Genomic DNA, 26,366 nt, shown 5'->3' on the forward strand with positions numbered 1-26,366 from the left:
CTCTGTCTCTCTCTGTCTCTGTCTCTCTCTGTCTCTCTGTCTCTCTGTCTCTCTGTCTCTCTGTCTCTCTCTCTCTCTCTCTCTCTCTCTCTCTCTCTCTCTCTCTCTCATTACAGTGGATTGTTCACAAAATGACGAAAATATCTTTCCCTTGTGAGCTATGAACTTAAACATAACAATTTTTTATTTTGAAGCAAAAACTGTGGTTCAAAGAATTTGACTGAAATGAAACATAAAGCAAATAGATTGCCTCCCTTAGTTTCCCCCCTATGTTCCTTCCTAATTTTTATGTTTGTGATGATTCATTTGTGTTTGTGATGTTAATTCAGAAGAAATTCAGCAGTGGCAAACTGACTTAATATGTTTGATGGCAAATGATTCTTCCATTCTGAAGATTAGCTTACTAGAGTCAGTCATGAAAGTGAGGAACAGTTCACTTGGCCAGCACCTAAGCAGAGAAAGATGTTTACCATTTTGTCTAAATCCCCTTGCCAAGGTTCATTAATCCTTATTTAAAATGCATGGGACCAGAGGGTTCCAGATTCCAGATTGATTTTTGGATTTTAGGAAAGATGCAATATGATATCTTGGAGTTGGAACTGAAGTCTAATTATGAAATTCATGTTTTAGCTGGGTGCTGGTGGCTCAGGCCTGTAATCCTAGCTAGAGAGGAGGCTGAGATCTGAGGATCTTGGTTTGATGCCAGCCTGGGTGGGAAAGTATGTGAGATTCCTCTCTCCACTTAATCACCAGAAAACAGGAAGTTGAGCTGTGGTTCAAAGTGGTAGAGCACTAGCCTTGAGCAAAAGGAGCTCAGGGACAGCACCTAGGCCCTGAATTTAAGCCCTGATCAAAAAAGAAGGAAGGAAAGGAAGGAAGGAAGGAAGGAAGGAAGGAAGGAAGGAAGGAAGGAAGGAATAGAGGATGGAGGGAGGGAGGGAGAGAGGGAAGAAGGAAGGGAAACAGAGAGAGAAAGAAAGAAAACTCAAGCACGCATGCAAGTAAGCAAGCTAATGCTTTATATACACCTTATATACACACCCTGAAAAAGGGTCTTGCCTCCCAATTAGCAAGATTTCTGGTATGCACTACCACACCAGCCCTGAGGTAATTTTGTCAATAAATTTAGTGTGCTGGTTGAGATGTGTCACATGAGGTCACGTATGAGATTTTTCAATTAGGACCTTATGCTGATGCTCCAAAAGTTTCTGGAATTATTGGGATTCTGGGAATATTTAGAATTTGGGGGCTGGGGATGCTCACCCTGTACATGGGCATAAGAACTTGTTTCTTATGGGCTGACCTCAGTGGTGTGTGACTTGTGTGGTTTTTCAGGGTTCTATGTAAAAAAGAATGATCTACCTGGCACAATGCTCTGTTAGTACTATGCTTAAATTCCTAATAAGCTTTGAACCCCTCTATTTTCATTTTGCTCTTGACCCCTCAAATTACATATTTGGTTCCAAAGTCTTTGCTTTTTCTTTTTCCTTTTTCTCTTCTCTGCTAATGATAGCTCCAGATCTAGCTCCAGGACAATGCTCAACAAAAGAATACCTATTGTCATATTCTCTAGAGCAGAAAGCGGATTCATTTTGCATAAAGTCAGTTTTCAATGGTCCCTCTGTGGATTATCTATCAACTCAGTGGCATTTTATTGCCAGCCATGAACCTGTCACGGGCTTGGAATTCCAAGAAATGTCAATTGAGTTTAGCAGCTGAACAAGATCAGAAAGGTTAATATGTTGTGCAGGAAAACAAAAATCATGCAGTGCAAAATCTTAATAAAAATTAATTTTTTATTTCTAATATTTAATACTTATCAACAATAAACCAGTGTACAGGTACAAAATCAATTTACATTTGGAGTTTGCATTAAGATTTTTAAAACATTTTAAAAAACATCTCACAAAACACCTGAATATTTTGTTTTATGGTGTCAGTTTCCTGTGTAGGAGTTCTATTTTTTAATGTTGAGCCATATGGTGGACATTTATTTGATGTACTTATTAAATTTTTATATTTGCACCAGTTGCATAAATGGCCTAAGGATTATTGTGACAAACTCCTTTCGTTGGATAGTCATGTTTTCTTTTTTCCCTCCGTTCTTCGTAATGGCCTTTGGAAATTCTTTTTTTGTTTTGAATATTTTTATAATCATTGAGTAGATGTACAAAGGAGTTGACATTCAACAAAGCAGTTTATGAATACAATGCCTCTTGATCAGTATTACCCCTTTCAACATTCTCACCCCATCCCTTCTCTTACTTTTCTTATTTTTTAGGTCATGCATTGAATTTTTTGCCACTTAGCAATTTATGTACACAATGCATTTTAATTTATGTCATCCTTCCAACATATTCGCCCCCTTTGACTCACCCTTTCCCTTATTTTCCTCAGTTCTGTGGTATATACAATGTATTCTTGCCTGCCTTCTATTCCCTTCCCCAGTTCATTCTTCTATTCCTCTCCTCTTGGCCCTCCCCATCTTATAAGTACCCATTTCCTGGTGCTTATTTGGTGGCCTTTAACTTAGTCTTTCTAAAGAATTATACCATTTGCACTCTCCATAGAGTCCATTATACTTAAGTTAATTCATTTATAACTGCTTGTACACTACCCAATGTGTTTACTTATAAATTTATAGGCACATTCTAGCTCCCACAAATGAGTAAAACCATGCAAGCTGTTTTTCTCTGGGTCTGGCTTACTTAATATAATTTTTCCAAGTCCTTCCATTTCCTAACAAATGGCACAATACATTGTCTATATATACCACATTTTCTTAATCCATTCATCCACTGAGGGGAATATGGGCTGATTACACATCTTGGCTATCATAATCAATGCTGCAATAAACATGGCTGTGCCAGTGGCTTTATTGGGATTTAGCTCAGTGGAAAAGCATATGCTTTGATTTCGAGGTCTTTGATCCATTTGGAGTTGATTCTGGTGCAGGGTGATATATAAGGATCTAACTTTAGTTTTCTACAGGTAACTAACCAATTTTGGCAGTACCATTTACTGAAGAGGCTGTCTTTCTTCCATTCTATTTTTTTAATCTCCCTTATAGAAGATTAGATGGCTATAGGTCTGTGGGTTCATTTCTGGGTTTTCAGTTCTATTCCATTGGTCCTGAGGTCTGTTCTTGTGCCCGTACCAAGCTGTTTTGATTACTATGCCTTTGTAATAGAGTTTGAAATTTGGTATTGATATTCCTGTTTGTTCTATTAAGGATTGTTTTTGCTATTCAGGGTCTTTTATTGTTCCATATTAATTTTTTGGTTGCTTCTTCTATTTCATTGAAGAAAGAGGTTAGAATGTTAAAGCAGACACCCTGAAAATATTACAGGAAGGAATAGGAGAAACTCTAGGGCTCATTGGCATAGGCAGAAATTTTCTTAATAAAGACCCAGAAACACATCAAATCAAAGAAAGGTTGGACAAAGGGATTGCATGAAAATGCAGAGCTTCTGCATGGCAAAGGACATAGCTAGCAAGATCAATAGAAAGCCCAGATTGGAAGAAGATCTTCACTAGCCATACAACGGACAAGGGTCTCATATCTAAAATATGCTTAGAACTCAAAAAACTAAATCCCCCAACAACAAATCCTCCAAGAAACAAATGCCCGATAAATAAGTGGGCTAAAGACTTAAAGAGAAACTTCTCTGAAGAGGAAATAAGAATGGCCAGTAAACACATGAAGAAATGCTCAACTTCTCTAGCCATAAAAGAAATGCAAATCAAAACAACATTGAGATTCCACCACCCCAGTTAGAATGGCTATAATCAAGAACTCTAATAACAACAGATGCTGGAGGGGATGTGGCCAAAAGGGACCCCTACTGCATTGTTGGTGGAAGTGTAAACTTGTTCAACCACTTTGGAAAGTAGTGTGGAGGTTCCTCAAAAGACTCCACATAGAGCTCCCCTATGACCCAGCAATCCCACTTTTGGGCATTTACCCAAATGATCACAAACAAGTCTATACTGAAGCTACCAGCACAGCTATGTTTATTGCAGCATTATTTACCATAGCTAAGATATAGAACCAACCCAAATGCCCCTCAGTAGATGAATGGATCAAGAAAATGTGGCATATATACACAATGGAATTCTATGCCTCCATCAGAAAGAATGACATTGCCCCATTTGTTAGGAAATGGAAAGACTTGGAAAAAATTACATTAAGTGAAGTAAGCCAGGCCCAAAGAAACACAGATCCCATGGTTTCCCTTATTTGCAATAACTAGTATAAGTCTAGGACAAGCAGAAAAGGGCAAAAGCTATGTACATATGACCATATAAAATGATATTAAGTGAAATGAACCCCAAGATAGCGACACAACTTGTTTTATCTTTCTTGCTATTGTTTTTAACATATCTAAAATGTGCTATGTGATTTTTTTGTTTCTCTTGTATGTTCTTCCCCCATGGTATAACCCCTGTTTTCACTGCATTTGACATTGGTGCCCTGCATCTTGTATATAACATTTTTCTAATTCGGGGAAGAGAAGGGAAATAAGGAAATGCTGAAACAAGGATACAGGTTGACCCATTGTAACAATGAGTTGTACAAGACACTATGTTGAAAACAAACTTTACAACCTGTGGCGGGGGGAGGGGGGCATTGGGGAGATGCGGAGGGAAGGGATGGTAGAGGAAAAACAAAGGAGGAGGTAACAATGCTTGATAGGAAATGTATTTATTACCTTACTCATGTAATTGCAACCCCTCTGTAAACTTTTTACAATAAAAAATATATAAATTAAAATTAAAAATTAAAAAAATAAAAATAAAAAACGCTTTTGCTCTTCTTAGCATTTGGTAGGCCTAAATTTGGTCCTCAGTGAACAAACAAAAGCCCCCACAGCAGCCTGAGAACTGATATTCAATGGAAATTCTTTTGGAACAGCCACATTTCTGATTTACCAATTTAAAAATTACTCACTTCACCACTGCATTCTTTTTCCCAATTCTACTATGAATAGAAATGCTTGTATTAAACTGGATTTGATGGTGAAGATTTGTGCCTTCTGGAAGAATATGAAAAGAAACAGTTGATTCTATGATTTCTGTCTGTCTCTCATGAAGTAATGAGCACTGATATCTTCATGAGAGCCCATGGGAGATGAAGCTCACTTAAAGACTAGCTCATTTGGAGTTATGCTTAGGATATCAAACTAAAATGGTATCTTAAGGACCACTGGCCCTGGATGGAGATGGGGAAAATGTCTATACTCTTCTAAGAAGAGTATACTGTTTATCGTTGAAGGGTACATCTTGAAAAGCCACATTCAAGTAACAGAATGTTCAATAAACTTCCCTTGGAGTAGGGTGACTGGACTTAACTGAGTTTTGGTTTGCTAAGTGGAGAAGACTTTGAGAGCCAGAAACAAATGATCTGAAATAGTGGATGAGAAGCTAAATCCGGTCACCAGCCATTCTTTTTATTTTTTAATTTTTATTTATTTATTTTTATTGTAAAGATACTATACAGAGGGTTACAGTTACATGAGTGAGGTAATGAGTACTCTTCCTCTTGAACCTTGTTACCCCCTCCATTGTTTTCCCCCTACCATCCCCTCCCTCCCTCCCTTCCCCGAGGTTCTTTTTTTTTTTTTTTGATTGTGATTAAGTGATTACATAATTTCCAGAAATTCACAGTATTGTGGAATAATGATGCTCATTTAAAGTCACAAGTTCATTCTAACTTTCCTGGATCAAATTGTCTATCACAGTCTGTAATATATAACGGTGCTCACATGTTATATACCATATATGTGATCAGCAGCATGGGGATATTTAGTAGTGGTTCAACCAGATGAGTGGGAGTTCTTTGTTTCTTAAGTCCTGTTAGTTTTGTCATATCACCTAACATTTTGGATTTAGCATCCACTTATCAGGGAGACTATGTACCATTTGTCTCTTCGTTCTTGGCTTACCTCGCTCAACATGATTCCTTCTAGCTCCATCCATTTCCCTGCAAATGCCATTATTTTGTCATTTCTAATGGCTGCATAATATTCCATTGTGTACAGATACCACAATTTTTGGATCCATTCATCTGTGGTGGGGCATCTGGGTTGTTTCCATATCCTAGCTATTGTGAACAGTGCTGCAATAAACATGGAGGTGCACGTGTCCTTGTATATTAGTTCCTGTTGTTCAGGGTAGATGCCTAGAAGTGGTATGACTGGGTCGTAAGGGAGGTCAATCTTTAGCTTTCTAAGGACCCTCCAGACTGATTTCCAAAGTGGTTGTATAAGTGTACATTCCCACCAGCAGTGTAATAGCGTTCCTCTTTCTCCACATCCCCTCCAGCATTTGTCGTTGGCTGACTTGTGGATGTGGGACATTCTGACTGGGGTAAGGTGGTATCTCAGGGTTGTCTTTATTTGCATTTCCTTCACCACCAGGGATGATGAACATTTCCTCATGTGTTTCTTTGCCATTTTTTTTTCTTCATTTGAGGAGTCCCTCTTTAGTTCCCTTGCCCATTTAGTAATTAGTTTGTTAGGTTTGGGAGGGATTAGTTTCTTGAGTTCCCTGTATATACAGGATGTTAACCCCTTGTCTGATATATTGCTGGTAAATATTTTTTCCCAATTAGTTGGTTGTCTTTCTAGCTTGGTTGCGATAGCTTTATCTGTGCAGAAGCTTTTTATTTTAAGGTAATCCCATTTGTCAAGTCTCTCTCCAACTTGTTGTGACCCTGGGACTCTGTTCAGGAAGTTCCTTCCTGTGCCTATTAGTTCAAGTGTCTTTCCTACTCTGTCCTGCAGTAGTTTCAGAGATTCAGGTTTAATGTTAAGGTCTTTAATCCATTTTGAGTTGATGTTGGTGCATGGTGATAGGCTGGGGTCCACTTTTAGTTTTCTGCATGTGGCTGCCCAGTTTTCCCAGCACCAGCGGTTGAAGAGGCTGTGTTTCTTCCATTGTATGTCTTTGGCTCCTTTGTCAAATATCAGCTGGCTGTAGGCCTGTGGATTTATTTCTGGATCTTCTATTCTGTTCCATTGGTCTTCGGGTCTGTTTTTATGCCAGTACCATGCTGTCTTTGTTATTATAGCTCTGTAGTAGAGTTTGAAGTTTGGCATGGATAGCCCTCCCATATTGTCTTTATCCCCTAGAATTGTTTTGGCTATTCTAGGTCTTTTGTTGTTCCATATGAATTTTTGGACTGTTTTCTGTATTTCAGTGATGTACGTCATTGGGATTTTAATAGGAATTGCATTGAATTTGTATATTAGTTTTGGAAGTATTACTATCTTTACTATATTAAGTCGGCCTGGCCTATCCAGGAGCATGGGAGGTCTTTCCATTTCCTAGTGTCTTCTGCAATTTCTTTCTTTAACTTTTTATAGTTCTCATTAAATAGTTCTTTTACATCTTTGGTTAGGTTAATTCCTAAATATTTTATTTTTGGGGAGGTTATTATGAATGGGGTTGCTCCTTTTATTTCCCTCTCTTCCTGTACATTATCAGTCACCAGCCATTCTTATTCACCTCTTCATGCTATTCCAACACAAATAAACAGGAAATTGATGTTTTCAAAGATGGTTATCTTAAAGTGATGCCACCCCAAAAGTCACCTTCATCCAGCTCTAATGGGAGAAGCTTCTATGGTTGAACTTCTGAGCAACTCATTTGTGTTGTGCTTATGATGTTTGGAGCCCATAAACAGGTATGGCTCTCTCTCTGAGGTGGTTGGAGCACAGCTTAGAGCCAAATGTATGGTCCATCTCTCACAGGTATGCAAGGCCTGTACACCTTTTGCTAAGCTTACTCCTTGGCTCATTCTGTGTCTTAATTTTATTTCCTTCTACCTCACTTTTCTGCATATCTTATTGTGTCAAATAGTGTACATCTTTTCAAACTATCTTGACTTCTTAGTACTTTTACTTATTTCTTTTTTTGGATAGTCCTGGGCTTGAACTCAGGGCTTGGGTTTATCCTTGAGCCTCTTGGTGCCCAAAGTTAGTGCCCTACCACTTGAGCCACAGCACCACTTCCAGCTTCTTCTGAGTAGTTTATTGGAGATAAGAGTCTTCTTGGACTTTCCTGCTCGTGTTGGCTTCGAACCACGATCCTTAGATCTCAGCCTCCTGAGTAGCTAGGATTGCAGATGTGAGCCAGAGGCACCCACTGACTTCAATTATTTCATAGAGATGTCTTATGCAAATACCTTTTCTTCCACCAATCTCTTTTTTCCCTATAAACCACATAAAATAACAAGACTGATTCCGAATCTCATAAAATAGCAATTATTGGCATTTGTTTTACAAGCTGGCTTCCAAGGTTATGATCTTACATAAATTAATGAAATAACCAAAGGATATATTTTGGATGAAGATTCATAATGCATCTAGTGGCTAGGGGCAGAAACCATGCTCAATTTGCCAAATAATAAAGGCCATACTTCTCCATAAATAAGCAACAACAGAAAAGAAACAAAGAATGTCAACTATATATAGAACCTAAAAATTAAAAATAAGTGGCTAATATGACATCTCTCTAAATAAAGCTTCAATGTGCATTTTTATTTAAAGTGATTCAATATATAATTAGTATTATTCATGTATCATAGACTAATAATGAACGAATTATTGGCCTTAAACCACTAAATGTACTTCTTATGGTCTATCAGGCATTTGGTAAGATGTCCCAAAGGCATGTTAAACTCAACATCCACAAACCTATCATTTGCTTGTCTATCCTGTTTGGTTTCCTGTCTCAGTTATTATGTCACTGTTCCAGTGCTTCCCTATTCTGAACCCCACATCCACCTGGTCATCTGGTCCCCTGCTTAGCCCTGAAATCTGCTTTCAGTACACACTCTCCTCTCTGTTCCTAAAGCCGTTTCAGATCCCATTATCTCTCCACCTTTACCTAAGGTATCCTGTGAGCTGTGTGTGCACTTCAGGGTGTACATACAACTGTCTTTTGAGTACATGATAGGATATTAGAGTATCAACTTATATTTCTCTCTTCCTTTTAACATGTCTGGCATCTATAATGCACAAATCAATACCGTTGTCCTTGTAAATAAACAGTGGTTATAAGGAGGACTACTTTTTTACAAATTTTTAATGGACCATGTAATTGAAATGATTTGGAGAGGGGCAACTTAGATAAATATGTATCATAGAATGGATACCATTCTATGAGTCATTCATTGAGCAATATAAATAGAGCGTATAGAATAAAGTAAGCACTCTACATTTGATGTCATTTCTAGCAAAAAAAAAATTGGAGTAAATTAGTTGGCTCCCCAACTTGGTTCTGGCTCCAGATGTGCTTTGCCAAGTCTGTGGGACCACAGATTGACACTGTGGTCCAGACAGTTAAAGAAAGGTCACTGTACTCCATTACCATCACAAAAGATACATCCACTCTGTTTCCTTGCCCACTTCTCACCCATGCTCCATTTCCTTAGGTCACACAGCTGGTCATGCCTCATCCTAGCACAAAACATCCCATTCATATTCAATTATTTAGAAAGTCTCTACTTGCCTTGGCAAAATGAATAGTACATGTTGAAAAATCAATCTTTAGGATATAGAGTTTTGTAATCTACTAAGAAAATGCAAGGCAGGAAAGAACAATATTGACATTTTAAAGTCAGAAAACATAGCTTCAAGCCCTTCCCTTATGTGTGATCTTGGGTAAATTATGATTTCTAATCCTAGATTTCCAGATCCTATAAAAAGGCACAATAATATTTGCATCATAGGATAATAAAATAACTAATGAAAAGTACTTGGGATCAATAAGTTAAATAATAAAGAGTAATTCCCAATACAACATTGTTGGGAGGTGGGGCCTTATAAGCAGTGACAGGGTCATGTAGGCTGGGCCCACATTGAATGGATTAATGTTGTCAATGCAGGAGTTGGTTAGTTGTCCTAAGAGTGGACTGTTAAGCTCCATCTTGCTCTCATGCTCCTATACTCTCTTGTCCTTCGGTCTTCTACCATGTGTGAATATAATATGATGGCCCTTCCCCAAATGTTTCATCCTCATGATCATGCACTCTTCAGCTCTGAACAGTAACCAAATTTATTTCAGTTATATTAGCTGAAAATGAAAACAAATACTTAATATTTTAGCCTGAGAAGACTTGAAAAGAAATGGCGGGATATGTCAACAAAGGCAGTTACAAGAGAATGTCCCATGGCCTGGCTTGAGTGGAGATGAAGGGCTGGGAAGGAAGAACAAGGCTGGAAAGACAGGGACAATGGCAGGGTTGAGAAACAGAATGTCTTATTTACTAAAAACTATTAACTACCCTGAAAACTGCAACCAACTTCACTGTCATATGATAGCAAGAATTCATAGACTATTCCACCCAACACTGAGAAAATTAAAGCAGTAACCTTTATTTTATACATACAAACAGTATAAAATGTTTATTATGTAAGAGCTGTGTTTTGTTTACAATATATTATATTGCTTCAAGCCAATGCAAAAACTTCATACATTATATTCCTTATTTCATTGTGTTTACAATATATTATATTGTTTAAGTGCCACCACAACAGTGTAATTTCATTTTAATAGTGATCTCTCTGCTATAATCGTCAGGTCAAAATATATTGTATGAGAGTTTAAAAATAAGAGCAATTGTTAAAATGTGACAAGTATCTAAATAAATGACAATAACACTTGAAATTCTGTAATTTCAGCACTACCTGTCTAATGCAAACATTTGTGACTTTTGCCCAATTTAACCCCTCTAATGTTTTCCAGCCCCATTGTAATTTTGCAAATATCTTCCAACTACACACTGAAAAGACAAAAATTTTAACCTGATCAACTGACATAATACAAAAATCTGTCCTAAAGGACTAAAAGGAGAAAATCTATACCACCATGCTACAGACATACTTAGAAAACTTAAAAGGAAGAGTAAATATCAGCTCGGTGATTTATAATGAAGCTAATAAAATTCAGGCCAGTATTCTTAAGTGTAATGAACATTATTTGAACCTTTAGCACATGAAAGGTTAACGAAGGCTATGAACTTGGTGTAACTTAAAACGTTTCAGATGCGGGAGTTCACCAGATATAATTGGATTCAGGTGGATCCTGCCGCTCCTCGGTCTTTTTAAGTGAAGGCGTGTGCTGCCCAAGCTGGGCGCCTGCTGGCCTCAGGGCATGCATGAGGCTGACTCCGTACCCTGCAAAATTATTCACAGCTTAAAAGAAATGAAACTACAAAAACAAGCTCTTTAGATTCTTCATTAACCATTCAAATGAAGGCCATTTTCCCTTTTTAACCTGGGGTGGAAGACCACAGTGACCACAAAAGGCTACCTGAATTAAGAAACGTGGCAAACTCAAGAACTCTGTTAACGAAAACCTAGCAAATCTGCCTCCCACTGAACTCATTAAATGTTTTGGCTATATGAAAACTGGTGTGTGTGTGTGTGTGTGTGTGTGTGTGTGTGTGTGTGTGTGTGTGTGCGCACACGCGTGCATGTGTACATGCATTGTTACCTGGGCTTCAACTTGGGGCCTCACATTCTTGCTAGGCTATTTCACTCAAGGCTGATGCTCTAACCACTGGAGCCACATCTCCACATCTGGATTTCTGGTGCTTTACTGGAGAGAAGAATCTCATGGACTTTCCTGCCTGGCTTTGAACTTCAAGCCTCATATCTCAGCCTCCTAGGTAGCTATTATTACAGGCAGGAGCTACTGGTACACAGCATATGGAAATTCTTTTTTTTTTAATAATTTTTTTTATGGTGAAAACATAGAAATTCTTAGTGTAGACATTGGATTAATGGGACTGAATAGAAGATGGATGTTTATCACCCAAGGGTGGGTAAGGATTTTCTGCTAAGGTTTCCACTAATCCTGCATTTTATCGCTGGCCTTTTTCATTACATCATAAAATCAGCCTCAATTATGTTGATCCCATCCACTATTCATATTATAGATCATAAGATCCAGTATGCTATGTCACTTACACAAAAATAAATTTTAGAAGAATTAAAGACCTTGTGATCTGATCTGACTCCTTGTCAATGGGATTTGTGAATTGTGCTCACAGACTGTATCTATCCATTTACAGCTTAGTATAAGTGGAATCTAATAGTGAGTTATACTATTTGAGATCTCCCTTCCTTCTACTTGTGAACTTGTAACAGTGCTTGGGGTATGGTTCATTTTTTATTTCCTAAAGCTGATTGTCTTGATCTAACAAAACACTTCATATGCATGTTTGAAACAGAATAATGTCATTCATTAAAAAAAAACTATCGAAAAGGTGGGAGGATAAGTAAGAATAATAGATGGGATGAATTTGATTATGAAGTACATCATATGGATGTTTGAAACTACCACAGTGAAATCCCTTTATGTAATGAATACATGCTAATAAAAATAAATGAAAATTAATTACAAAATAATGTTTGTTTCAATGTTCCTTTGCATCCCAGTCAAGTTTGTCATCTTGTTTGTCTCTTGTGGTTTTTAAATGCAAGTATACTGTTTCGCTACTGAGAACAGAATACTTTGTTCTTGAATGTGTTCCTTTGAATCGTGAGTATGTAAGCTAGTAGCTCATGGAATGGTCAAAACTTGAGCCGACAAAGCTCTGTAGTAAATCCCTACCATGCCGCTTGACGTGCCACCCATGAAGCCCCACCCTCCCTGCTGGTGAGGGAAAGCCTAAGCAGGATGTCGATCTGCAGGATTCTCTTCCCCACTATGACGCGTTGGTGCCGGGGACCTCCCAACATGTCACCCCACTAGGAGTCTGTTCCGTGCCTCACAGCTTCCTTGTCACCTCCCCTAGTCAATATATGCCCATTCTTTCCTCTTGATTCTATTATGTATAAAGCAGCTGAAAGGCTTTGGGGGGGGGGAGGGAGAAACACACTTGCATTTGAATACAGAACCAGACATCTTCGTGGCACACAATGCCTTATTTAAGGAGGTACTCTGATGGCAGATTAAACATGTGGTCTCCAGTGGGGTGTTATTTGGATGCTGTAGGCCTGAGAACTTCATTTCTTTATTGGTCTATTATAGGAGGCCCTCTAACTTGCCTTTTTGTGGAAGAGTGGCTGAATGTCTTCATCAGTGGGAACAATGCCAACCTCTCATCACTCTTGGTGACAACTAAACCAGATGTGTTACTCACAACTGGGATGTACGGACTGCTGGCATATATAGTATAACTTCCAATCAACCCTAGGCTCCAAGGACTTGTGGAAAATTACTTTGATTCTTGGAGCTTGTGTCCAATTGAGGATGGCATAAAAGATTTGCCTATTCTTCACAAAAATGACTCTAGAAATGATTAGTCTCCTAGGCCGAGGTTAGTGGTTCACAACTATAATCACAGCTCTCCCATAGGTGAGGCAGGGGAATTACTGTTGGAGGCCAGCCAGAGGCAAAAAGCATTAGGCCCTAGGGGAGTAGCTCAAATAGTAGAATGATTGCCTAGCAAAATCAAGACCTTGAACTTGTTCCTCTCTCCCCTCCCCCCAAAAAAAGGAAAAAGGAAAAGGAAAACAAACTGATGGGCTCACATACGACTTTTAGTCCACAGATTTCTTCAAAACTATGTTCTATTGGGTATACCATCCACCCATAGGAATTAGTGAGGAGCTAGTTCCCACAGAATGAAGCCCATATCATCAGCCATCCAGCCAATCCGCTGGGTAAAAAAGAAAGAAATCAGTGGCTTAGTGTAGCCTAGGCCATCTGCACACATTTCTTAAAACCAATATGCATATATATGTAAATTTATAACAATAATATGTGAATATTATAAAATAGACATTTGAAAGATTTCAATCAATTAGTTCTATGTTAAATATCTTTACATGTAAATATATATAATAAAACTCTTAAAAACACTCAATAAATGGTGAAAAAAAGAAAAAAATAATATGACCCTTTGGCATCAGAACTAATAATATTCATACTCACTAAGCTTCTTACACCACTCTTTGGAGGCCACTAATATAGATCTGACATAATCGGATAGGTAAATCTGTATCCACTATTTTTGAGCAACATACTCAAGCACAAGGTGGACTTCTGTTGCATGAATGAAATTTTTCCTTCCTCAAAGCGTAATAGATAGTGGACCCCATACACTGCTGACTTCCAGCTGCCACAGGCATGAAAATTGTGCTGTTATGCTCACATGCTACTTGGCTACCCCTTACAGGAATGGGTACTACATAAGTAAAGGCCTTTCTTCCTGTTAACTGATATGTCACTCATGCCTAGGTTCCTATTAAGTGCATGGAAGACACCAGTCAATACTGACTTCATTTCGCGTATATAATAGTCAAGTGGTTTATCACTATAGCTATTTTATACTTGGTAACCACTATGTTTGAAAAAAAAGTGCAATTTCATTGTAACATCTCTTCCATAGAAAGCTTCATAGCCTATTTCTTTCCCTCCAAAGATCTCTTTTTAACACACTATTATTTTAAAACACTATTATTACAATCCCATTGAAAGATTTTAAAAAGTAAAAGTCATGTTTTATATGTAAGTTGGTAAGTCTTAATTTTTAAAATCAGTGATCATACATTCTGGATCTATAATCGATTTAGAATTTTTAGAAGAACCCTTTTAACATACGGTGTTATCAAATCAACCTGAGTTACTAACTTAATCTAGAAAATATCTGTGGTGATATTTTACAGTGCTGGTGAAACTGCTGTTGGTGATATGGCAAATGGTCTGAGTTAGGCTGGCCCCTTGGATGGCTTCCCACTCACTTTTATTGCAGTGTCTTCCATGCCAACCTTCTCGACACTGGCATTTGTTGGGTTCATGGCAGGTTCCATGGGCACCACAGCCAGGCTCACAAACAGCTGGAAACAGAAGAGGTCAATGTTTCCTGAGCTTTGCTTTTTCAACAGAATCACACAGCTACTTTATCTGTAGTTCTTTAGAATTGAGTTAGTTTTGGCTTCATTCCCCCAATTTTTTTCTTTTCTTTTTTTAAAATTTTATTGTCATGGTGATGTACAGAGGGGTTACAGGTACATAAGTAAGCTAGTGAGTATATTTTTTTGTCGAACTTGTTACCTGCTCCCTCATTTTTCTCCCCCTTTCCCTCCCCTCCAATCCTCCCATCCCTCGCACCCCAAGTCCAATTTTTCTTTGTTGTTGTTGTTGTTTTGTGCTGTATTGTATTTTTTATTGTGAAAATACCATACAGAGGAGTTACAATTACATGGGCAAGGTACTGAGTACATTTCTTATCAAGCATTGTTGCCTCCTCCTTTGTTTCCCCTTACCATCCCTTCCTATCTCCCCCCTTCCCTACCATCCACCCTCCCCCCCCAAACCTACCCCCCTGTGCCAAGATTGTAAAGTTCGTTTTTGACATAACGTCTTGTACATCTCATTGTTGCAATGGGTCCACCTGTATCCCTATTTTAAAATTTTGGTTTTTCCCTTCCCCTCCACAAATTATACCAACATCAAATACAGTGAAAACAGGGGTTATACCGTGGCGGAGGGACATACAAAGCAACAAAGAAATCATCTTATAAATATGTTAGAAACAATAGCAAGAAGGAAAAAAAACCATTTGAGTTCTTATCTAGGGGTTCATTTCACCTAACATCAACTTATCTGACTGTTTCTGCTTGTCTCAGACATATACTAGTTATTACAAATTAGGGAAACCATGGGACCTATGTTTCTTTGGGCCTGGCTTACTTCACTTAATATAATTTTCTCCAGGTCTTTCAATAGAAAGTGTCCTAACAAATGGGGCACTGTCATTCTTTCTGATGGAGGCATAGAATTCCATTGTGTATATATACCACATTTTCTTGATCCATTCATCTACTGAGGGGCATCTGGGTTGGTTCCATATCTTAGCTATGGTAAATAATGTTGCAGTAAACATAGTCGTGCTGGTAGCTTTAGTATGGTCTTGTTTGTGATCATTCAGGTAAATGCCCAAAAGTGGGTTCCTCAAAAGACTCCACATAGAGCTCCCCTATGCCCCAGCAATTTTTCTTTTTCTTAAGTCAATCTCCAGCTCAATGGCAGTTTGCGACTCCTTGGAAAAGTCTTGAGTGATATAGAACTACATGTCCAAGATTTCTTATTTCCAAAAGACTCCAGTAAGATTTAGAAACTGCTAGGCAGTAGAATTTTATTTTCTTTAAGACAATCTAACTTCAATTAGATAAGGCAAACACAAAACAAAATATCCAGTTGTGTGGGTGTATGTATGTAAATTTTTATGTATGTATATGGATTCCCTATAGCATCTTTGGGCTACCTAGAGGAAACAAATACATTACTAAAGAAAATTCAACTGTGATAATTAAGGCAATATGCAGTACAAATGGACCCTATGTAGATGGGCATGGACTATCATTAGCAATTGGACATTAATTCAAATTACACGTACTCCAGACTGACTGATGGTATGTGTGTGGTACTTACGCTTAGAACAGAGGTCTCCTTGATAACCTTTGGAGCACTTGCATTTGCTTTTGCCTATGCATTTACCTCCATTTCGACAGGGTTGTGGGCATTTGCCTATAATAGGAAAGCAAAAAAGCAAGGAATTCAGTGCTTCTTTCAGAGGTAAGTACATATTTCTAAGGAGTTACACGGCTTTGAGAGGTCACATACCAGTCATATACCACTATTTTAGGCCTGTTATGGCTTTTATATGGCTTGACTTTTCTTTTGGGAACACACAACGTAATACTATTTCTTATATATCTATCCACATCTACATATCTATCCTAAATTGTAAGTAAAAGTATTATCTTGTGTGATCTATCTATCTATCTGTCTGTCTGTCTGTCTGTCTGTCTATCTGCCTACCTACCTACCTATCTTGATACATATCTATATATTTCTATCTATAAATCAATACATATCTCTTGATGTAGTCCACATATATAGAGATATATGATACGTATCTATAGAGATGTATCTAGCATTAGATTTGGCCAAACCTCATGATCCGATGGTTTTTAAAAATTGGAATCCACATGTCTTTAGTATCAACTTCCCTGAAAAGTTTTGCAGCCAAGTTTTATCTACTAGATGATGGAATACTGAATCAGCCTAGAGAGACTATTACCTAAGGGCAAATAAATTTAATTAAGCTCACAGAGACGTTTTATTCTTATTTTTATTTTTTGATATAATTTAATTTGTTTTTAAAAAGTTTTTTTGTGAAAATACTGTACAGCGGGGTTATAGATACATGAGCAAGGTAATGAGTACATTTCTTATCAAGCATTTGTTTTCCCCTACCATTCCTTCCCTCCCACTTCCACAACTACACTCCCCTCCTCCCCTCCTCCCCCTGGGCCTAAATTGTAAAGTTCGATGTTCAACAGTGTCTTGTACATCTCATTGTTACAATGGGTCAACCTGTATCCATATTTAAACATTTTCTTTTTTCCCTTCCCCTCCCCAAATTAGACCTACATCAAATACAGTGAAAACAGGGGTTATACCATCACACAGATATTTTAGTATAATCAGTGGACCAATCCTTAGGAAGACAATGTCATGTCATAAGGTATCTACAACATAAAGACATTGTTTCCTCGACCTCTTTGATTATAAAATAACCTAAATTTGTTACTCTATTTCACTAACAAAGATAAGAGGGCTTAAGACAAATGCCAACATTCATCATCTCTGGGTCTTTAAATGACAGGTATTTCAATAGCCTCAAACATTCTAAATTTCTTACCAAGAACATTTTATACAGAGAACTTTCATAAGAGGGCACCATATTATTTAAAATGTTTATATATAAAACAATATTCGAAATTTGCATGATTTTTCTTTTCTTTTCTTTTTTTTGGTATGATTGAGCTACATGCCAGCCCTGTTTGGTCTTCTAAACTGAAGGTTCATTAACGAATCTTGACTTATCTTGAAGAGTTAAATAACAAGGCAAATGCAATATCTCTCCATCCATTCATCCATCCATCCCCCTCAATCCGTCCAGATACTTCTAACATGGTTTAATTTGTTGACAGATACAGTATATCTCACACACAAGTCAAAGTGAAGTTACCATTCCTGATAGAGTACATAAAAATAAAGAATGACATAAAAATGCAATCTCATAAAAAGAGAATATTGAGTGTTGGTGAGGATGTGAAACAATCAGAACTCTTATACATTGTGGGCATGTGAAATGGTGCAGTCTGGCACCATTTGGAAACCAGTCTGGCAAGTCTTCAGAAACATTTTTTGCCTATGACCCAACAATTCTACTCTTTTGCATCTACCAAAAATAAACTTTCCACTCAAGAAAACGGTATGCAAATATTCTTAGCAACATTGTCCATGACAGCCCTCATGTGGAAATAACCTGAACGTTCACCAATGGATGGACAAATAAACAAAATGTGGTAGACTGAATATTGCTTAGCAATTAAATAAATTATTCACTAATGTATCCTACACACTCATGAGCCATGGTGACATTAAGATGAACCTAAAAGTGAAAGAAAGAAGATACAAAATGCCACATAGCACAGGACTCCACTTAAATGAAATGTTTGGATTAGGCAAGTTTAAAGTGAAGTAGGTCTTCTTGGGGCGTGGGATGCTGAATTTAATAAAGATGATAGATACACAATTCTGTTAACATTCAGGATAATATTCAACTGTAAAATGTTGAATTTTCTACCTTAACTAAAAAGGAGGAATAGAGAATTCCACTATATTTTGTCTGTACACTTTCAGAGGTACAGTTTCAACTGATGATCCATTTCTAATTTTTACTGATAAGGTGGCTGCTGAAATGCAAGCAGAAAATTTCCTAAAACAATTCGAATACAAGTTGTGGTAAGATCAATCAGGTAGAAACCCACTATTTTGGTCCAGTTAGGAAAAAATAATAAAAGAAACCAGAATAAAACAATATTGCCTCCAGGGCTGGGAATGTGTCTTCATGGCAGAGTGCTTGCCTAGCATGCATGAAACTCTGGGTTCGAGTCCTCAGTATCACATACACAGAAAAAACAGTAAGTGGTGTTGTGGTTCAAGTAGCAGAGTGCTAGTCCTGAGTAAAAGAAGCTCAGGGACAGTGGCCCAGGCCCTGAGTTCAAGCTCCATAACCAACAAAAAAAAATTGCCTTTGCCAATGGAAAGCTCATAAAGTCAAGGACATGAAAAGATATCTTTACATGAAATGAGCCCCATGAATAAAGACTCATAAACCCAAACCTACTTTAGTATGCACTGTCTGGGGTGAGCATGGGAAAAAAATTGAGGGAAATAATTTTGAAGAGGTCTTTATCAGGAAAGGGTAATTAATAAGAATAGAAACCACATCCTGACAATTAATTACATGTTCTATGAAAACTTCAGAGGTATTTCATCTGAACTCTATAAAAGACTGTTACTTCATCTACTAATCATTAAAGTACAAAAACCCACAAATAAATTGGTAGCTGCAGTTAAAATAGGAACTTAGCATTATTCAATTTTGAACCCGTTACCACTTCAGAAAAACGACCAGAACAAACACAATGATGCTCTCTAATGACAAAATAGCTAGAAATGAGAATGTCAATGAAGTCTCCCTGAATGTACATGGCAAGGACAGGGATACACCACTCTCAGTGGACACCTGTCATTCTTATTGCTCTTTCCTGGGCATGCACTCAGGTGCTGTGGCTCACTTCTGAGTTTAAGAGAGACATAAAATGATTTGTTGAAGTTATAGATTCAGAACAAACAGTTTGGTGTTCTCAAAACAATGATTCTCTATTTCAGTCTACCTTGAATTCCTTTTTTTTTGTATTAAAGCATGACATATATACAGTAAGGGGGAAATGTGTTCTCATCCTAAGTTTACAACTCAATTTTTTTTTACATAAACTATCACGGGATACTTCATCAATTAAGATACAGAACACTTTCAGCATCACACTAAGTTCCTTTGTACCCCCTGTGATTCTTATTTGCATCTTCATCTATTAGTTCTACCAGTTTTTGAACCTCAGAAATACAGAATGATGCAATAGGCATTGTGTGTACACAGTTCTGTCCACTACAAAACTGTAGGATTCATTTACACCGTTCTGTGTGCTACCCAGTTTATTGTTGTTGTTGTTGCTTTCCACCTTTACTCTTTCTTTGAGTGTTTTTTTTCTTTTCTTTATGCAGGTTAGTAGGCTTACTTATTCCAGGACATATGACAGTGAGTGGCAGAGAGAGAACTTACTCTTTTTGCAAGTAGGTGGACACAACTCAGTTATTTCAAAGCTCTGGACTTCATTTCCAGACTGAAGCTAAAAGCTTTGCATATGTAAAGAACAAATGACTAAGAACCAAACCTAACCCAACTGAGAGCATTTGTTGAGTCTCTATGGTGAGCTGTGTCATTTCTTTGCTCCACCTTTTGCTGAAATAAGTAGCACAGGAGTATAGTTAGAAGAAACCATTGGCCTAAGATCTTATACAGCTCTTGATTCTTTTTAGCTAAGCATCGGTCAACTTATCCTCAGCCCAGATTCCATGTGGGTAAAAAGAGGGGTGCGATGCAGTTCCTAAGGCTCCACCCTCCAAACAAAATAAGAGAATGCAGAAAGCCGACACTCACTTATTTCACACTGTTCTCCTTCTAGTCCTGGAGGACAAATACATTTTCCAGGATAGAAACACGTTCCTCCATTAAAGCAGGTGGTTGAGCAGTTTGCTGTCAGAACAAAGAATGAAGTGTTGTATCAGATTTTATTTAAAGTGAGTAATATTTCTTAGCTATCTATACATGCTCATTTACGTACCGAATAAGCCACTTCACAAATAACGAAAGTTGTAACTAATTATTTCAGTTACTTAAAGTAATGGGTTCAAATTATAATTACAATTACTTGGGTATAGGACATAATGCAATATCATGAACTATCACCTACATTATATTCTGCCCACCCTAGGATTTTATATAAAAGGAAAAAGGGGCACAGTATGTAAAGAAATACTTAAATTTTTAAATGAAGCCTGCGCCTTTAAGGAAAGAGGCTAAGTCCAAGAAAATACTTGGTTTGAAAAATCTGGCTGGAGGATAAGAGAAGAGCAAAAAGGAGAAAGCTTACTTTGAAGCAGATAAAAATGACAAGAAGGCATAACTATCAGGATCCAATAAGGTGGAAACAAGTTCCAGAATAAAATGGGCAGGTTTTTTTTTTTTTTAAATTTGACTTTTATGACATTTGAAGAGAGGAGTAATCTTTTTCAGAAAAAAAGACAGACTGTGGATGCTTGGGAGATCCCACAGGTAGAGATGTGGTGGTAGCTGAATTGCAGGGGGTGAAAAAAACTTAGATGAATTTTAGTTGAGCCTAATTATTCTACTCAAGTAATAATCACACTGTGCTTCATTCTAAACCATCCCTCTGATGTCGGTTTCTAGTATTTCACTGCTTACTGGCACTTAAAGAGAAATAGAAGTGGGGAAGGAAATACCTAAAAGTAGACAAGTTGGCTCACTCTGTAGAGACGATTTTAAAATTAGAGCTTGGATTGTTAGCAATTTCAGTGAAATGTCTTATTTGTTCTTGTCCCATATAAAAGAGGCCAATCTTGGCTATAAATGAACAAAGGTTGAAGTAAGTTTCCAGTAGGAAAATCAGAAAGGAAATCCAAAGTTAGAAGTTTGTGAGTTCCTTGTTGGAAATAAAGTTGAGCTGAAGTATTATAAGAATATATGCTTCTTAAATACAAAACTGTTTTCAAACTCCTAAGTGTCTCCCAATTTATCACAAGGCTACGTATACTTCTTTTTTTGGCAAGGCCAAGCATCTTGGTGTAGAAATGAGTAGTAGCATATCATTTTAGTATAGAATTTAGGATCTAGGACATCCCACTTTCTGGGCTTTCTGTTTGTTACTTGTCACCAGCATTGCTAGGACCATTGTTTTTGTAGGTGCATCCTGTCTCTGTACAGTTCTCTGTACTCTAGAGGATAAGAGGAGAGGGGAACATGTGAGGACCAGGGCCCATTTGGCCCATGCCCATAATCACTGCCTTTTAGTGATATATAAAATGAAATAGCCTACTTGTTTAATTGAAAGTCATAGAATTCAATAAACCTGGTTATATTACTTGGCCACATGCTTTATACTGTGTTCTGTGTTATTTTTCAAGTTTTTCTACATTCTACTGTGGTTTGAGTGGGTACCCCAAAGGTTTATACACTGGAAACATGATCCTCAAGTGTGGGTACCCCAAAGGTTTATACGACTGGAAACACGGTCCTCAAGTGTGGCAGTGTGAGAAGCCCTGGCACCTCTAAGAAGTGGAATCTAATGAAAGACAGGTCACTGGGGCTACCACCCTCAGAAAGGAAGAGTACAGTTTTTATGGGAGCTTGGTTAGTTCCTGTGAGAGCAAGGTGTAATTATAAGAAGAAGCCCAAATAAACTCATAAGAAAATACACTGGGTGGGATGCAAGTGTGTACAAGTGTATTACCTGATGCGTGGTAGATTCAAGGCAGAATTCAAATGGTGCAATTCTTTACAAAGTCAAAATCAAAATTCAACAAAGTAAACTGGGAAGTGGATACTTGACAGGGGTGGGGTGGGGCCAAGGGGAGAGGGGCAAATGAGTGAAGAAGAGAAGTGGGGGAGGATGCAATGAAACTCCAGTGTATATCCTATAAAATTAAGAAAAGGGAGAGAAGGTGATGTTGGGAGGGACAGGGGAGGATGCTGAAAGGGGTGACATTGATCAAGATGTACAGCATTCATAAACTGCTTTGCAACTCCTTTGTACCATGACTTAAAGATAATAAAACAAAGAAGCCCTTGAATCTTTCTGGCTTCTGGTTTTGCTATGCAATTGCTCCCTCTTGCAGGTATACTTAAAATGAGACCCTTACTATACACCCAAGCAGATGCTGGTGGCATGTTCTTGAATTTCTAGAACTCTGAGCAAAGTTAGCATCTTTTCTTTAAAAAGCATTCAACCTTAGAAAATAGACCAAAAGCCGGGCGCTGGTGGCTCACGCCTGTAATCCTAGCTACTCAGGAGGCTGAGATCTGAGGATCGCGGTTCAAAGCCAGCCCGGGCAGGAGAGACCGTGAGACTCCTATCTCCAATAAACCACCAGAAAACCGGAAGTGGCGCTGTAGCTCAAGTGGTAGAGCGCTCGCCTTGAGCTGAAGAGCTGAGGGACAGCGCCCAGGCCCAGAGTTCAAGCCCCACGACCGACAAAAAAAAAAACAAAAACAGAAAATAGACCAATACAATTCTCTTGTGCAATGAGCCCAAGACACTAAGCAACTTTCTCCGAAGCTGAGGATAAGTTGGCTAATGCTTAACTAGCCACTCAGAAAGGCTTGTAGCTAATGCACCAAGGACCAATAAAAGGTATCAATGCTTCTTTCAATATATAATGCTAAAGTCTAGTTCCATGCCAATAATTTAACTCTCCAGCCGGAAGTGGTGCTGTGGCTCAAGCAGTAAAATGATAGCCTTGAGCAAAAGAAACTCAGCAATAGAGCCCAGAACCAGAATTCAAGCTCCAGGATTGGCAAAAAAAAAAAGATCCTGAAAAAAAAATGGGGGGCGGGGGTAGGGGTGGGGCAGTTCTGAGGCTGGAACTCAGGGCCAGGGTGCAGGCACTGAGCTTCTTTTGGACCACGGCTAGAGCCGCAACTTCACTTCCAAGTCCTTTTTTTTTTTTTTTTTTTTTTTCAGTAGTTTATTGGAGATAAAATTCTCACAAAGTTCCCTGCCCACGCTGGCTTCAAACTGGGATACTCAGATCTCAGTCAGCTTTCTGAGCAGATAGGCTTACAGGTGTGAGCCACTGGTGCTGGGCCGGATTCCGAAAAATTTACTGGAATCTAATAATGCTGGAATACCGACATACTCCTTCAACAGTGACCACAAAGTATTTGTGACATAGCATTAGAAAATAATTTCAATCGACAGATTATCATTCAGTTAGAGCAACATTAGTCCAGAATTTAGGTAAGATCATGAGGCTAATTCCTACCGACAGAACGAGTGTGGAAGTTTTGTGTGTTTCTCTCCTCTCTTTCTCAACCAAGTACCTACTCCTGTTTTTAATGGGTCCAAGGTATTCCAAAACTCTACTCAGGGCTCAGGTATATGCTGCTGGAGACATGGCAAGATACCTATAGACATATCCTGGCACTGGAGCATGCTGGGAGGGAAAACTTCTGCTTGGTTAAGCTGCCCATACCTTGAGGTCTCAATTATTTCTGCAGTGATACACCTTATTTACAGAGTGATGGCACGGAACAGTTGAGAAAGGAGAACACTATTCCTAAAGAGAAATTATTACCTTTGTCACAATTGACTCCGTAGAATCCTGGTGGGCAGATGCAGAAACCAGGGGTGACACAGAGTCCGCCATTCATACACCGTGGTGTGCAAAGGGCTTCCAGGGAGAGAAAAAGAAAGAACACGGATTAAAGCCACAGAGGACTTTAGGGCAGGATCCAACAATGGCAGGCTTTGTGATTCACTCTCAAATCTTCACTCTCCAGGGACACATGTGTCCCTGCTTTTTAGATTTTTTTTCAACTTTTAGGTTATTTTTCAGTGCTTAATTTCTTAGGAATTTTTAATTTTGTTTTACTTTGAAAGCCTGATTAAATTTTTTTTCCCAGAATCATCTTGACTATGATGCATATGATCTTTTAAAAACTGTAAAATCTCCTTTCTGCCCTGTTTCCTTGGTCTTTCAATTCTCATATGTGCAAATAAGAAAAATAAATGATTCTTGTTTCCTGAAGATGCTTACTCTGGTTAAATAAATTCTTGATATTTAAGCACTTTATAATTAATATTTGTTATCTTTATCTTTTTTCATGTAATTTTCTTAAAGTAATTTCCCCTACATGGAAAATGGAAGAACTTACTATCTAAATTTCATCTTCTTTTTCTTTTTTTGTACTTATAATAATGCCACAACTTGGGTGTGTACTTAATTGTGTATCATGGTATTTTTAGTTGGAATAACTTCCAATCAATGATGATGGTAGATTTTCTAAGACAACTTAAGTGGAAGGGGGAAAACACCCAAACTTTCATAATATTATCCCCTACTGCAGCATAAAGAATAGTGGAAGGAAGAGAACCCCCCCCAAAATGCAAATGTTGTGCCAAAATTCTCTTCCCCTATCAGCCTCTCTGGATTTAATAGAAACTACTCCTAGTAGAAATACTTTCCAAAGACACTTTTATCTTCAATTAACCATCAAAAAGCCAGAAGAGAAGTGGCTCAAGTGGTAGTGTTAGCCTTGAGTGAAAAAGCTAAGGGACAGCTCCCGAGTCCTGAGTTCAAGCCTTAGTACTGGGGCACACACACACACACACACACACACACACACACACACACACACACACACACACATACACACACGCACACACAAAACCACCACCAATAACAACAACAATAACAACCACCTCCATGGGACTGCTATGTGACATAGAAGCATCCATGTTCATCGGGAAGCAAGATAGAGCTTCCAGTCCCTCTGTTTCTTTACCTTTCTCACAATGTGGCCCATAGAACCCATCAGGACATTCACAGACTCGCCGGTCATTACAGAAGCCACCATTTCGGCACCCTCCTGGGCACTCAGCTGCAACAAAGAGAAACAAGGCTTAGAGTACTCCCTTGAGATCATTTTGGGTGAGTTGCAGCCAGTGTGAGGTATGAGTGGGCATTTTTATACCAGTGCGCCAATGAAGGTAATTGAGAATATTCTCTCCACACCACTTGAATTTCACTAAATCCACACAAAGATTTTCTCTTTAGTAATCCAACTACCAGAGGTAGGGGGCTTACAGAAGGGAGAGAAAGTTTTATTTTGCCTTCCCTGGGGCTATCAAAATATGGCACCTATTTAAATTCACACTGAGGAGGAATGAATGTTATTTCCCCTGGTGCTCATTTTCAAGGAGTGGAATGATTCTGTGTGTGTGTGTGTGTGTGTGTGTGTGTGTGTGTGTGTGTGTGTGTGTGTGCATGCGCACATGCCAATATAAAAGCTTGAACTCAAGGCCTCATGTTCTTGCTTAGCTTTTCTGCTCAAAGCAGAAAAACTGGTTAATTAGAGATAAGAGGCTCAGGATTTTTCTGCTCAGACTGCCTTTGAACCAATACCTTCAGATCTCAGCTTTCTGAATAGCTGGGGTTACACAGGTGAGTCACTGGTGCTCAGCAGGGATGACTTTTTATACGTCAGGAGAGTCCTAATTAGTTCCAGTGCTTGAATTCAGTGTGAGGGAAGCTTGTGTGTGAATGGAGAAGGAACCAGGCCTTCAAGCTTAGTGGACATCAGGGGCATGGCAGTGTGGTGTCCAGTGAGCCCAGGCCTGTGCAATAGT

At 38.4% G+C, this 26,366-nt stretch overlaps 1 protein-coding gene across 2 annotated transcripts in view; it reads right to left on the bottom strand.

Annotated features, from left to right (window-relative positions):
* Positions 1–10,394: 10,394 nt before the first annotated feature.
* The window catches only part of Wif1 (WNT inhibitory factor 1), a 60,267-nt gene continuing 44,295 nt past the window's right edge, over positions 10,395–26,366 (bottom strand). For both annotated transcript variants that reach the window (XM_070036683.1, XM_070036677.1), the window contains 6 exons: positions 25,523–25,618; positions 24,313–24,408; positions 20,600–20,695; positions 16,453–16,548; positions 14,760–14,855; positions 10,395–11,183 (listed from right to left, as the gene is read on the bottom strand). In XM_070036683.1, coding sequence (XP_069892784.1) covers positions 11,062–11,183; positions 14,760–14,855; positions 16,453–16,548; positions 20,600–20,695; positions 24,313–24,408; positions 25,523–25,618 — 602 coding nt within the window. In that variant the 3' untranslated portion in view covers positions 10,395–11,061. The remainder of the gene's footprint in view (positions 11,184–14,759; positions 14,856–16,452; positions 16,549–20,599; positions 20,696–24,312; positions 24,409–25,522; positions 25,619–26,366) is intronic.

The sequence above is a fragment of the Dipodomys merriami genome, unplaced genomic scaffold (genome assembly GCF_024711535.1).
Source record: "Dipodomys merriami isolate MVZ:Mamm:240054 unplaced genomic scaffold, mDipMer1.0.p SCAF_10, whole genome shotgun sequence".
NCBI lineage: Eukaryota > Metazoa > Chordata > Mammalia > Rodentia > Heteromyidae > Dipodomys > Dipodomys merriami.